The 15710-nt window shown below is 42.2% G+C and overlaps 1 protein-coding gene across 5 annotated transcripts in view; it reads right to left on the bottom strand.

Annotated features, from left to right (window-relative positions):
- The window catches only part of plxna1b (plexin A1b), a 191664-nt gene that overhangs the window by 38252 nt on the left and 137702 nt on the right, over nucleotides 1–15710 (bottom strand). For all 5 annotated transcript variants that reach the window (XM_038695462.1, XM_038695465.1, XM_038695464.1 and 2 more), the window contains exons 11-13: nucleotides 12498–12594; nucleotides 9129–9319; nucleotides 2719–2870 (exon numbers count right to left, since the gene is read on the bottom strand). In XM_038695462.1, the coding sequence (XP_038551390.1) occupies nucleotides 2719–2870; nucleotides 9129–9319; nucleotides 12498–12594 (440 nt within the window). The remainder of the gene's footprint in view (nucleotides 1–2718; nucleotides 2871–9128; nucleotides 9320–12497; nucleotides 12595–15710) is intronic.

Below are 15710 nucleotides of genomic sequence, written 5' to 3'. Positions count from 1 at the left end.
AAGCCTTATTCATAAAAACAACAACAGACCAAATGCTGTATTAGTGGAAATCTGCAGCGCTACGACAGGGTGGAGTTTTGTGTGTGCGCGTCTGCATTAGCGCGTACTGTAGAACCATAAGCCTCGCACTTGGCCCTGGGTACTGGCTGGACAAATGAAAATCCACTGGAGAAATGATTGAGTGAGGGGAGTAGTGGCAGCATAGCCCACGGGGAGAACACACACACACACACACACACACGCTCTCTTACTTCATGTTTCACCCACTGGAGACACACTTGACTGTTAATTAGCCAGAGCGAACGAATGAGACAGAGAGAAAGGGCGAGAGTGCAGAGGAGAGAGGGAGGCAGAGAAAGTGAGAGAGAGTAAGAGAGAGAGAGATAGGGTTAAAGTGAGAGAGGCTGATTAATTGAACAAGCTCATATCCTACACATCTCCTCAGCTTCCCTCCCTCCCTGCGATGAGTTATTAACTCTCCTGCTTCCATCCTCCCTGCAGGTGGCCATGGCAACTGCAGTGCTGCGGCCACAATGAATTTCACATTCCGATGCTGCGTGTTTCCATTGTTTTTATTTTCCCTTTCATTTATTCCCAGGTCTAACACTGTGACAGCGGCCGTGATTAAAATGCTGGACAGCTCTCAGTTAGAAACTGCGGTTTCACCTGCATCATTACTGCACAGATGACAGGTGGCTACATTGAGCTATAATTACGCGGTTAGAAAGACAGAAAGTTCATGGTACCATTTGTAAAGGCGACAGCATTTTAAATTATACCTCCCTCAATCCAATAACTGAGGTGGAATGTGATGGTAAAAAATTAAACATATGCCAAGTTGACACATAGAAACTACTAATAAGACAATAAAAAAGGGATACCACGTTCTGTTTTTCCTCACTACTAGTAATAATTTACTCTCCTCAATATGGAATCAGATCCATCTAGTAAATATTTAATGACTGAGGTGAATGTCAAGCCTTCCAATACTAAAAGAACCAGACGTGCTGCATTTTCTTGCAATTCAATGTTCCTCCAATCATAAAAACAGGGGAAGTGCGCAGGCTGTATGAAGTAAAAGTGGTGGCAGAGAGAAAGCCAGAGTGTGTCTACATTTTGTCCAACAGTCAGCGCACCTCCTTCTCTCCCCCTCGCTCCACCAGCTGACCTTTGACCTGTGCTGTCAGTCCCGCAACCCTGTCCTGTCTCCTGTGCTACAACTCTGATAGGGTCACGGGAATGACGAGAGCAACCGAGCCACTAATGGCACCGTATGGCTAACATCACTTTTAATTAGCATGACAGCCTCACTGCCAGCCGCACCCTTCTCCTCCTCTTGCGGGTGCTATGGCAACAGGCCAATGCCGCGTTACAGGGCCGATAGGGTTAAACATTGACATCTTGGTGGTTTTGGACAGGATCACTAGGACAAAATGAATGTGTGTGTCACATGTTCATGTATCTCCTGTGCCATGGAGCCATGTGGTGACGAAAAAGTTACAACCCAAAATCACCTAATTTTACTCTACTGCACGAAATGTTAAGATGGTATGGCCCTTTCAAATACAACAATATATGAGGTTATAAATTATAAATTGTAAATCAAGGAGGACATGTCTCTATCATATTTCTAAAGCTGTTTTGGCAACACTTGTCATCACTGGCGAGAGCCTGCACAGCACTCGGTTGTCCTGACTGTCAAACCATCAAAGTCACATCTTAGTTTCCTTCTTAGCGAGAAGGCAGAGAGAAAACAAAAATCTTCTGGGACTGTGCTGCAAAACTCAGCAAATGGAGCATTTGTGTACAGATGACAGCTACATAGTTGGAAATAGAATATTGAGGACACCTCCAGCTGTGATGAGCGTCCCCAATTTTTTCACGTCCTAAATTGTATCTTTTCTTCTTCTGGATGAATTCAACATAAAATAGAGGCAGTGACTCATCTAGTACTTTCACTGACGGCCCCCGATCTTTCTGGGTAGCTATAATGCTGCAGTGCAATCAAACCACACTGGCTGTGGTTAAGAAAAAGAAATATTCTGAATGAAATCTGATTAATGATTTCCCGTTTACAGTTAAAACAAGAAGCCCAGTCACCTCCAACAGACTGAATGCAGAACTCATAAGAGAACTTGCAGCTATCTTGTTTACTGCTGTTGCACAAGTAATATTTTTCTCAGAATATACTACAGGAGTTATTAAATGAGAGTTAAGTTCCACCCGCGGCACCCGCCGTGATTCAGAATTTCCCAGAAAGCAGTAAACATAACTTAGTCAGGGGGAGCGTTCACATGATAAGCTTTCATCTGTGGAAGAGTTTTTAGAAGATATATGCCACCCACACCAAATGTCATTACCTTTCTCTCAGAATGGGCCAAATTAATTCTGATGAAGGTGGTTACATTAGGTAATTCAATTGTGATTGAGCTATTATTTTGATTAAACTCAGCTACTGTCAGATTTACACAGACTGCACATGCACAAAGACTAGCAGTACCAAACGCAGCATGAGGCTGCTCGCAAGGAACTGGTTTCATTAGAAAAGTAGTGTTTAACCATTGGAGGGTTAACTGAAACAGAGGTCAGACTGTTAACACTCAGTGTTACATCAATATTGGACAGAGACAAGCACGGAAGCAGAGAGTCTCAGAAACAAGGAGAGTGAGAGTGAGGGGTGAGAGTGAAGAGATGAACAAAGAGATAGTGTCAACGTACTGCTCAGCACTGATGTATTGGTCCTCCTGAGGGTTGCAGGCCACCTTGCCGATGCGGACTCCACTCTGGATGTCTTTGAACTGCAGACCCAGGTTCTCACCGGTGATGGTCAGCATAGTTCCTCCCTGCCTGGGCCCCGTCTCTGGAAACAACTGGTTGGAAGAACAAATGAGAGAGGACATGTGTTAGCCAGAACAACATATGTGACAATCTATTTTTACCCAGACCAGTACACATCATAGAACATAATGTATGTCAGCATGAATGACAGTTTGCTAAAGTCATTATGTTCACCTCCCATTCTGAATGAATCAGATACTTGCTACCTCATTAAGTAAGATGAAAAATGACCTCTGATCCATTAAGTCCACCTCAACTCAGTCAAACATTCACAACCTGCCAACTCACACACTTAACCTGGACCCACCCATCAAGCCCTCACTCACATCTTCCATTTAACCTTGTGACGATTAATCTACTGAACACAATTACTGCGCACAACGACCTCTGCTCCCTTTCTTTCCCCTAGAGGTCTGCGCAAGGTGTGCGGAGGTGCTAATGGCTACCCGACGCTAGCCCAGTCACTAATCACAGTCCCATTCATCGAGCCTGCGATGCAGACAATGGCCCCTTTGGTAATCAGTCATTACTAGCATAATTGGGGCTAAAGCTAATTGGATTAGAACCTGGCGGGGGTGGGGTCATTTGCCGCAGTGGGGTGGGAGAAGGGTGAAGGGGATGAGGCGTTAGTGGTTGGATGTCGTGGAGTGGGGGTGTGGGTAAGGTCACACTTTAACCTGGTTTGCCATAAAGGAAGGGTAAAATTAATATTTTGAAATAAATGGGTGAAATGAATATACTGATTAAGCTTACATTTTTTTTAACTCAGTCAGACATTTCCCTGAAAAGTATGCTAAGTACACTGCATAAAAATATGCATCCAAATTGGATTTTCTGTTATGTGTAGATGGCACAGTAATAGCTGATAGATAGAGGGGCTAAATGCCAGAAAACGTAAACAGCAGATTTAAGGGAACATATTTGTACCATTCGCTCCCATCCAACAACTGACTGCAAACCATGTGGTACAGCTACGTTAGTGTCCATTTTGGACTCTAGGGTTCTATTTGTTCCATCCAAGGTCAGCACAGTCAAAACAATCTGCAGTTAGATGACAGTTTGTTTAATTTATCACACTTGGCCAAAGTTGAACTTAACGCTTGACAGTGATGATGGCAAATTCACTGACGGCAGAAATTGAAGTTAAATTTACTGATTGTGGTGAAAAATTCTGCTGTTATAAATAGCGGTGTGACCAGGCCTTTAGAGTAACACATTTAAAAAAAAAAGAGATGATAACACCCTATGAGTGTGGAAAATTCTAAAAGGGTTAAGGAATGCACACGTGCCAAAACTTGTTAAAGGAATGGTTTCACATCTTGCGTGTAGCCAGATTTCATTTGGTCAGAGCCAGGCTAGCCGTTTCTCCATGTTTTCAGATAGGCTGCTAAGATAAAATAACCGGCCTAATATTTATCGTTCACGCGTAAAGAGTAGCATCAATCTTATCATCTACCTCTCGGCAAGAGCGCGAATAAGTGCATTTCCAAAAATATCAAACTATTCCCCTGGTGTATCTACTGACTCACATATAATTTAGATGCACTCTCTCAAACTGCTCTCTACAACTCTATTTCTACACCTGGAACCTGACAATGATGCCCAGTCTAATGTCATTATAGAAAAGGTGGCAGACTAGTAAAAGCCACAGGTGTTCAAGACACCACTACCAGAAACACACAATGGGAACAAAGCCCGGTGTCATGCAGGCCAGAGCTGAAATGCCACAGTGATATAATTAAGGAGTGTTTTCCATCTTACACCAGCTAGCCTTCTGATGAACATCCCTCCTTCTTCCCTCGCCCTTTCCCTCTTCCTCTCCGGACTTGTGTCTTTTTAATTCACTCTCTGTCTCTTTGTCAGTGTGCCTGAATGCATATATTTTAGCTGGAGACAAAAGAGTGAGTGGCACACAGTAGTGCACCAGTCAGAATCTTCAGATATGGTAATCAGATCTCTCTTTCTCTACAACCACTGGCTTATCAACACACACACACACACACGCACGCACGCACGTTTGTTACTTCCACAACTAAACACCACAAACAAAAAGCCCTTTTTGATAAAAGCCACCAGTCTAAACACTCGCTCTATTCTCCTCTCGCCATCGCAGCGCTCTACACCCATTCAAACTCCCTTTTTTTCTCTTCGTCTCTGACTTGTCCTGTTGTTGTCGGAGGCTTTGTGTGAGGCCTATTGTGGCCGGCTGAGCAGCAGTGCACAGATAGCATCTGCTAGTTATAGGAAGAGGAGGACGAGGAGGAGGAGGAAGGGGGAAGCAGGGGACACAGGGAGATGTGATATGAACATGGCGTAAGGTTTTTGAAGCTTATTTCTGATATGAAAACCTCTCAAGAACAAAATGTCACAAACAAACTGATGGGATGTAATTAAATGAGTGATGACAGGGATGATATGTGTCTTTGCCACTAAATGGTTACAATAAATTAAGTGTAAAATGATTTGATTGAAGATGAATCCTTATAAACATAAAGAACTTATATAACTCTGGCTTACCTTTGAGAGCATGTTATGATGGTCAGATTATTTAAAAAGTAAATAAGGTCAATTTAAACATCATATTAGTTGACATCCCGTTGCAATATTACCTTTATGAATAGGAAATGCATGTATTTACTTGTTTTATTATTTCTCTCAATAAACAGTGAAGCTTATTGTTTAGCTCTACAACACAACTGGCAAATCACAGAGTGCTGGTCAATATAGGCCTCTAAAGACAAAGACATCTCTGTTGATGTTAGTCAACAGAAGGACCAAAGAAGAGGGGAGGATGGATGAAGGATGATGGAAAGGGAAGGGGAAGATGGAAATGAGAGTGAAAAGGATCAAGGGGGTTGATAAAAAAAAAATGGAATTGAAAGTGTGAACAAGGGACAAAGAGGATATATGAAGGAAGAGAAGAAAAGAAAGTGAGAAGAAAATAGAGAGGTAAAGAGAGATAAAGGAGTCTGGCAAAGGCCAATATCGCAGCTTAACAATACATGTGGGAGAAATCATTGCCCTTTCGCAAGTACACAAGCTGTGAAACTGGACAAAGATACGCACACAGACACTATTCCACGCAAAATCTGACCAGGACACAAACACAAAAGACACTTTCTCATATACAAAAGATTACAATGAAGCGAAAAACACAGAGCACAGAAGTGTGCCACATGCTAAAACACTAAAAATGCACACCCCCGCACATACACACACGCTGGTATGGCTTGTGTTGTTTTAATTGGTTTCTGAGGGCTAGCTGTAATGCTCTTCCTGTCCCCTAGGAGTAGGCAGGCAGGAGATGATGGATGACGGAGGGCCAAGCAGCATCCAAGGCCAGTACTAGGACACTGCTGCACTACATTGGGAGACAGCACCAGACAGTGTGTATGTGTGTCTATGTGTGTCACTGTCTGTGTGATTGCGAATGTGATTTTGAGGATACCATACAAGCCACATTAAAAGTTGTAGCTTATTTTGTCTCCGATTTTAAACATTTTACTTCTGAATGTGGACTTCTCAGTGTGTGTGTGTGTGTGTGTACCAGTGGGAGCTGGAGTGTTTTTGCTTGCGTATTCACACACACAAACTGTGTGTTTGCTTGTTGTGGAAGGGGAACTAATTAATCTTAGTGCACAATGTCAGTGCAGAAGAAAAATGCAGCACAATAAAAAAAAGCACTTTAACAGCCCACCAGCCAAATCCTTACAATATCTAAAACCAATCATTTACAGCCTAAAACCTCAATTGCTGTGTTTGGAGAACAGTACTTAGGTGCCAGAGCCATTAGTGGAACGGTACCCAACTGCACAATATTGAACAACGTCAAATGGGCAATAGCACACTCGGAAATGACACCAAATGGGAATGCTCTGAATGGCTGTGTGTACGTGTATACTATGTGTCTGTATGTTGTGTGTGTGTGTGTGTGTGTGTGTGTGTGCGTGCGTGCGTGTGGTCACAATCTCTCTGCAGTGGCGTTTCCTTCCCGGTCGAACACACATTCTCCGGTCCAAATGAAATTAGCGGCTAATCCCCTAGCTAATGGCCACACTGCAGCTAGCATGCTGCAAAAAGGAACAAAGCAGCCTGAAAAAAACATGGAAAGAGGGATTTGACCAAACGGATGTTAAAAAAGTGGAGTAATATTCAATTTGTGTGGTGGATGTGATGCTCTTTGGGAGAACTGAAGGATGAAAAGGCATAAGAAAAAGGGAGAGATTTTCTTTGTCGCCTGCGGATATTCTTTTGGCATTAAATGTCACACCGTAAATGTCAAAGGTGGAGAGGAGAGGTGAGGCTGGCAGGCTCGGCGGCAACGCTTCCTCCAGTGTCTGTTGTCTTTTGCTCTTCTTTGTCTCCTCTATGTTCTCAAACCTGCAGCAGGTTTCTCCTCTTGCTGTTTTTGAAGCTCTTCTACGCCTGCTTTTTTGACTGCCACCAACATCTTGCCCCGAGGCCAGGATTTACCCCTCAATATGCATGCAAGAGCACATGCTTGCACACACACACAGTCCAACCCTTCATACCCCTCCCTCCCACATACACAACCCACTAGCTTCTGTACGCTTGTTTCAAAGAGATAACTGACACGAGCAAGAACAGAGAAAGAGCATTAGCTAACGGATTTATCTACAGTATATGTCAGTGCCCCAATTATCCAATATCTCCATCATGTATTCAGAGAGACGAACCCACGTCACACATGAAATGTACTGAGGGCTCCAGCCATAAAAATGAAATGGACATGCATTACAAACCATACATATATTTCACACCCATTTAAATAGAGAGAAACAGCACTCGTGTTGACTGAGATAATTCTTGTGCTCGTCTTATTTGAGATACCGTTGAAGTCAAAGAGCAAAATGCATGGTTGAAAGCTGATGGAGAGAAGGAAAACAAGGGGAAAAAAGCAGAAGGACAAATGAAAATAAGTGAAAGGGTCGAACGTCACGACATGTCTCGCACAGCGGTGTGCGGCTTTCAGACGGCGTGCTCTGTGTGTGTCTGTGAGGGCGTGCATGCGTGTGTTTCAGTCTCAGTGGTGAGCTGCCGGGACGGTGACCCGGGTCGCAGTCAGACGAGGACCACCACCACGGTTACTGGTGGCAACAGATGGGTACGCCATGGTGTTTAGACGCCTTAGCTCACCCAGCCTGTCAGATGCACACATGCACATGAGCACACGCATTCTGCGCCCGTGGTGGGACACAATTAGCACACTTCCACATTCTCTGTTTCTTTGTCTCCCTCCTGCGCACACACACTCCAGACAACCGCCTCCTCAGGTGTGTGTGTGTGTAGCCATCATCTCTAATCATGTCAGTGTGTTCAGTCTCTTGGTGTGTGTGAACTGCCTCCTCCTGGCCGGCCCATCTGTGTTGTGGTTGAAGTCATGGTGATGGCTTCTAAGTTGTCTATCCACCCTGCTGCCTCTCCTCCTACGAACCCCCCTTCACCCACTGAGGCCAAACAATGACGCAGCATAGGTAAGGATTTCTTCTTTTTGAAAACTTCATTCTACTAATGAGCTGACTTGGCAATCCTCTGATTTATGTCAAAATGTGTGTCTTCAGTTTCAAAGTTTGCCCACAAAGACGTAATCACAAACCTGTTACAAAGGGTATATTGTCACTTGAACCCCTTCCCTTCTGACCCCTGAAAAAACCCTGACTTGTTTGTTGTTTAGGAGGTTGAGTTGCTGGGCAACGCACACCAAACAGCAGCTGAAGTCCCTGCTTTATCTTTAGCAGTGGTAAGAAAGGAGTTTTTCTTTAACTTTGGATTTAACAGCTCCATGCAATGTTGATTTTAGAGTGGGCTGTTCCCTGGCTTCACAGACCTTGGGGTGTTAATGTGTGTGGCGACGACGTCAGTTAAAACTTTTGGGAAAAAAGGATCATTTCATGAAGTTTTAATTATAAATGTAATGAGCTGAAACATTTATGCTGAAAAACTATTTTTGCTCATTTATTTTTGTTGGATCTTTATAAAAAAAAAAATCATGCTGCATGATGTAAACGGTAAATGTAAATCCCCTATTAAAAATGGTTATATAGCCTTGGAAATTTACATATGGTTGTTTTACAGTAACTGCATCAGGGAGTATGTTGTTGCATGTCAAGCACTTAACACATTCAAACCAACTCAAAGAGGAGAGTGAGTGTACTTGCAGGTACATATGTGCAGTTAGGTATGTGTCACCTTCCTGTGCTTCAGGAGCATACTGAGCTGCTATATGGCGTATGTATATGTTAGCATGTGTCACTTTTATCACGGTTTACCTTGGTGATCTTGGGGTGTGCACAGCGGCTGTTTCCTGTGGTGGCGTGCATCCAAGCACTCTCTGGAGGAGTACATTCCTGCCTTAGGGAACACTTCTTCTCCTGTACGCACCAGCCGCACTCAAACCTGGGGTTTGCCTTCAGACACATCCCACAGCTGTCCCTCAGTGCATAGCACTTATACAGGTGGGCTGGTGAGAAAGGAAGAAGAAAAAAGACAGATATTGAAGTAACGAGGAATAAATATTGGGGGAATGAGCTGGGGAGAGAATAAAGTTACCTCACCATCAATATCATAACTTATTAGACAAACAACATGAAGGATAGAACAGTTTGAAAATCAAGCCTCCAATACCTCCATTTGAAGTTTCTCAACTTCCACACAAAAATCCCCCAACTTTTTCAATGTCACTGAGACAAAGTTGAGTTAAGGCAATATTTCCCAAAGGCCTTACGAATTGTACAGTGAATTTTTTTTTCTCTCTCTGCTATTCCATCCTCAAATCCCATTGGTCATGGACCAGCTTTAAAGCAACACTGTACCAGTTACTGGCTGCTAAACGACTGTTCTCTAATTACATTAACATATCAGTATTTAAAAGAAGTGAGCATCGTTCACACTCCACCAGATGATTATCATGATTGACAAATAGGGCTGGGGCTGGCAGTGAAGAGAGGGAGACGTCTTTGGGCTATAGGTCGCCTCCGGGAGATTTACATTTAACACACACAATGCACAGACACCGATGCTTGCTGCTGATATTGTACGCTGTCAATGCTGCTGCACTTTGTCCACGGGAGAACCACTAACTGTCAAAACATTTTATATTGCCTCCATGAATATAAACGCCACATTATTGTGGTTTACAGTGGGTCGTTATGTTCAAACACATATGTCTGGTGTATGTTACAAATGCATGCATATAACATATCAGCCATTGTCAGCAGCTTAAGAAAATTGTGAAATTTGAGATTTCAACAGCTTGCTTGGTACATTTAGACTACAGGGGGTGACATCAATAAATGGAACAAAGTGACTCTGAGGTGTTACCTTACATCACTGACAAAATGGCCATGATCACTGTTTCACAGACTTTAGAGATGCAACAACTTCTAATCTGAAATACTACATGAAAATTCCGGCTCCTTGCCGCGTTCCTCTAACCATCAAAGAGTAACAAACAGGACCACACAATGCAGCTCCCTCTGTTGCACAAAACCCCTTGTGCATGTCATCAACAGGCTGTATTGAACGCAGTGGTAGCTGGCGATGATGTTACTATTCCTCACAGCAGGGGAATAATGTTACAGACCCCTGCTGTGCTGTACAGGCCACAATAATTATGGAGACAGCACTATAAAGACTGTCATACCAGTAATTATATCCAACAGACATGATCTCATTGTCTTGTCCCACAGTGGTGCATTGAGTATGTGTTTAATCATTACCCACATGGTTCTTTGTTCAGAGGGCAAGGCAGGGTTCTACATGTATATATATATATATATATTTTATAATACTGTTTAAAAAGTGGATATACATAGTACATATATTCTTAAAATAATATCTGTCAACCTATGTGGGAACATAAGGGAACCTTGCAAGCAGTGGATTGTAATAATATATCCTTCTGCCCACATAGTTAATAACACAAAAAGTGATGATATGCGTTGTGGAGCTAAAAACAATTGCTGTAATATAAAATAAAGGTATCAAAAGGTTTTTAGTGTTTTTGCACATTTTATATCTAGCTAAGGCATTTAGTAATGTGTGTATTGATCCATGAGCCATGATAAATTTGAACTAAATTATGAGCTGACTCTATTGCTACACCACTATTGCCCTGACAAATAGTTGAAATATAAGTTCAATAATAACATTAGACACTACCAGCCCATATCTATAATTTGACAAAACAATCTTACTTCAGTGTTTTGTCAAACCACTGTTTCCAAGGTCAAGAATGAACCTTCAGGCTCAGAAACAATCTTTCTCAGTGTAGCAGTTGGTGATTATCGGTAACAGAAAATCAATTATTAATCAGTGTTTTACTGTGGGGAAAGTAACAAAACCTTGAGCTGCCTTTTGAACCAACATTGTGATGGATAAATCATAGCCTAGCTTTTTTTTACTGTCAGTGTAAAATCTGAAATGTGTTGAATGTTGTTTGCTATCTTAACATTGCACCTATTAGTAATAGACTTTGTCGGCCGATTAATTGGGCAGATATCTGGCAATTTTGAAATAATCAGCATTGGAGGATGCCTGTACTCACAAGGCTGAAAAACAAAAAGTGTCTGGGCACACATCTGCAGGCAGCCATGTCAGTGTGGCTGCTGTGGAATGATGTTAGTGCTCTCACTTTGAGAGTTTTGGGAAGGTGGTGAAAGTTAATTTCCTCATTCACCATGGTCTTTTCTAAATGTTAACATGTTTCTCTCATCCTAAATTACAGGATATCTAATCTAAAACCATTACTGGCTACCGTTAAAAATATAGTGTTATACTGTAGAGAATAATGCAGTTTAATGTAGTCACTTCTGACAAACACCACTCTTCTTGAACACTCGTAATGTTTTCAAATCTACAGTATAAACCAATGTATGTTTCCATTTCATTCATTAACAAAAGTTCCTTCTAAAACAACATTTAACTGGCTAAGATAACCGTGTATATTAGATTGTTCTTTGCATCGAATAATGAAATTATAAATAACCTTTCTTTGTTTTAATATCAGCATTATATATTGACCATCCGCTGCCCTGCTCTCTAAATATCTGCATCAGCAGACAACTGGGCTAGCACCTATTGGCCTAATCACTTTGCAGAATGCACAAACTGTACATCCCCAATTACTTCAGATTCAAATTTAATGCTCCATGACAGACAATTTGACACTGGTTCAAAACTAGCTTACTTTCGGCTTGTTACTACTGTGACCTCCTACCACTATGTATTTGCTAGCTATTAGTAATGAAAAAAAAAAAGAGTCTCGTCGGGTAAAACCGGAGCCTAACTATTAGTCAATATATGCATTAGGGGAAACAATGACCTAATGTTCAGTATGTGTGCTCTCTTAAACTGGTGTAAGTGCAAACTTCTGAAGCATTTGAGCACATTGCCAGAGTTGCATTGTTTAATAACACATGAACGAAAGGCAAACAGAACTTTTTCAGTATCTCTGTGCCACGTGCACATATAACCCCAAACCCCCAACATTTATGATGTTGATAGAACAAAACACTTTTATACTGAGTGATACTCTCTACTCCTGCCCTGTCTTTAGTGAGACTAATATAATTGGCCCATGCTGACTGAATACTTAGAACCAATAAGGGTCGATAATGTATGACGCCACATGAACTCACCTTTGATGTTGTAGGGGTTATCGATGACAAAGTTTCCGTTCCATACCACAGACAAATCCACTGGCAGGTCGCTGATGTCATTGCCATCATAGGTATACTGAAATATAAAACAACAACATCAAGATTAGCATTCATAGTCACATATTGGTACCTTAAACAGTATTTCTTTACACCGGTAATATTATTATAAGACATTCTCAGCCTCTTAATAAAATATTAAATTAGAACAAGAGAAAAAAATCTGCCGATACCAAGAGCACACTCAGTTCAGCTAGTGGCTGGTAGTAATGTCATACCCTGCGGTGCTCACACAGTTGAAGGGCCATAAAAATGAATGATGAGAGACAGGCTATATTGTGATTTTAACACGCGGCACATCCGCCGCTGCCTGGCAGAGCACAGAGTTGATTAAGAGATTGGAATCCCCATCACTGTATGACTCATTCCATTCCAGTGATGAATGAAAAGCGTAATATATCTCCAACAATAATATTCTCATCTAATTTCATTTTTGCATCCTGAACTAATAAGAGTTGAAATGTAATTGACTCGTCGCCGGCATAATCAGTTTTATGGAATCGCTTTAAATGAGACAACAAGCTTCAAAAGCAATGGTGTGATGGTGGTGTGTTAACTGAAGGAATAACGGAGAAAGAGCTCCTACGAGACCCCTCTCAACCTCCGAAAAATTAATGATCAACAACGATTATCGCTGGCAAATAAAATGCAGCTTTAGAAGTTACGCCACCACCCCAGTCCCCCCCCCAACTGAGGTAAACATTGACAATGATCTGAAAATACTCATTCATCAGGAACCCCACATCCCCCAGTCTGAGACATATTTTGCATTATTAACTACTCCATTCATTAGCTGTCTTTGATACAACATAAAACAGATGGTAGATAGCAAGCGACTGCCTGTTGTGCTTTGAGGATGCTGCTCTAGTGATGTGAGGGTGATAAGACTTGAGATCGGCCATGTTAACCTAATGTCTCTGTCGGTCAACGAGTGCCCAGTCACTCTCACTACCACTGGTATGGTCACTATCTTCGATGGCCTCGGGGTGAGAGATTGCAGGACTATTCTCCTTTAGTGGAGTGGTGATAAAATCCAATGTGAAAGCCCCGAGCCCGAGGCTTATGGGGCCCTCACAGATTGAATCTAGCTACAACTTCGCCACTATGCGATATCACCCACTTCAATGAGATACTGTGAGATTTATCATGACATCTGTAATAATAGTGAATTTGAATGAAAGGACCAAGAAATGTGCATAGAGAAGATAAGAAAATGAGAGGACACAGCAATGTCACAATGCGTGAATGCCTGATTAATTCATTCTTCACTTTCTGCGATTGGATGATTTACATTCAACAGTCCCTGAAGACAGAGAAATCAAAATAAAGGAAGATGTCTCTACGTTTCTCGGAGGAACTACTACTTTGCTCTTAGAGTTTATTTTAATTTCTTTTAAAATGTGTTGATGGTCACACTTTGGTGTTATTTATTTAGCAACCATGAACTATTACCAAGAGGAAACTTTTACTCCTGAATACTACCACCTGGGAGCTGCCCTGTAGAACACCTAACAAGAAACAGACAATTACTGTGTGTGTTCTCTTTGATATATACAGTATATTAGCAAACTGAATACCTTTGGGTTTTGAACTTTTGGTTAAACATAATTTGAGATGTCACCTTGGGCATAGTTACCATTAGTTGCAGCCTTAAATCTTTATAACTATTTGCACTTTACGACAGTTAATCCAAGTCTTGTGAGAATGGTATCTTCTACTTCAAGGCCGGAAAACCTGGTATGTTACGACAAACAACACGGCGTGTGTGCTAAAGTTACTGCAGTGTGGTCTTATAGAAAGTGGAAGTTAGGGTTGGGTGTGGCACAAAATGGACAAGCTGAACAGTGACAATAATACTGCAGAAGAAGTGCAGAAGGAAAAGTGGAGAAAAGTGACAAGGGATGGTTTAAGGATTGGAAAATGTTTGTAGTGGCTGACGGGTCGAAAAAGACAGAGGTGGAGTGCAGCGAGCAAAACAATGAAAAGATGGGGGAAAAAAGGATGAGAAAGAGGGTAGGGAAAAGAGCAGGAGTGAAGGAGAAAAAGTGAGGATAAAATGGATAGAGAGAGGTGATTGTGTGTTATTCTGTGGACACCATTCATTTACACATGGAATAAGAGGCCGGGGCTGGCCTGTAAGCGCCTGAGCTGGTGGGGGCTAAAGTGAAATTGGCATTTTCAATTTGTTCCCTGACATGTCTGCCTTGGTCTTTTCACACATTCCTCTGCTTCACCCTCTCTCACAATCCTCCTTTCCACCCCCTCCTTTTCCTCTCTCTCTCGCTCTCATTATCCCTTCCCTCTACCTCTTCACAAACCTCCTCCCCCATCAATCTTAGTCGGACTTTCTCTCTCCTACCTCCATCCCCTAGAGTGCCCACAGTCAAACAAGGAAATATGGACCAGATTCCTTTATCGCATATACCAAACATGTCCAGGGAAACACATGTGCACACTGTGCTATAAATATGCATTCTGCACACGGGACAGATTCCCAGAGAAGGATGCCAGCGAATGCATCAAAGACTGATCACACAGTCTATACAGGAAAAAAAAAATTATAAATAAAAACCTACAAAAACACCGGAAGATAAGACCCTCACACAACAACACATGTTTTGGATGTCGGCTATTACTTCTCTCCACTGATGTCCGAGCATTTGAACTTCTTCTTCATTTCCCCCCCCCTTCCCTCTCCCCCAAGAGACCACCCAGTCTGCCTGGGAAACGAATGCACTTCCTTCAATGGGTAGAGATGGAGAGAACTCTTGCAAGCAAGTCAATGAGAGAGAGGAAAAAGGATGAGGAAAAGAAAGGGAGATGCACAGGGACATCGCACTGAGAGCATGTGGACGCAGAGAGAGAAAGAGTAAAAGAAAAGGCACCAAGAAAAAGAAGTGAGAAAGCGTGCGTGTGTGTTTGGGGGGGATGAGATAAAACAAAAGACTGAAAGGCCAGAGAGCAAGTGGGGATAAAGGTGGAAAGGAAGCTTCATATTTTGCAATTGTTCAAGCGATAAAGGCGTTTCAAACTCAATAACTATTCTCTTGACAATCAGACTTGCTTTGCCATAGGACTACTAGAACACTGGACAACAGCTAGGGATCGCACATTTACACAGTTGCCTCAGGAACC

Source organism: Micropterus salmoides, unplaced genomic scaffold (genome assembly GCF_014851395.1).
Source record: "Micropterus salmoides isolate LMB-PRFRI ecotype aquatic unplaced genomic scaffold, ASM1485139v1 Ms_hic_scaffold_4, whole genome shotgun sequence".
NCBI lineage: Eukaryota > Metazoa > Chordata > Actinopteri > Centrarchiformes > Centrarchidae > Micropterus > Micropterus salmoides.
Note: the sequence above shows the minus strand (reverse complement) of the source record. Positions and strands in the feature narration are given on the sequence as shown.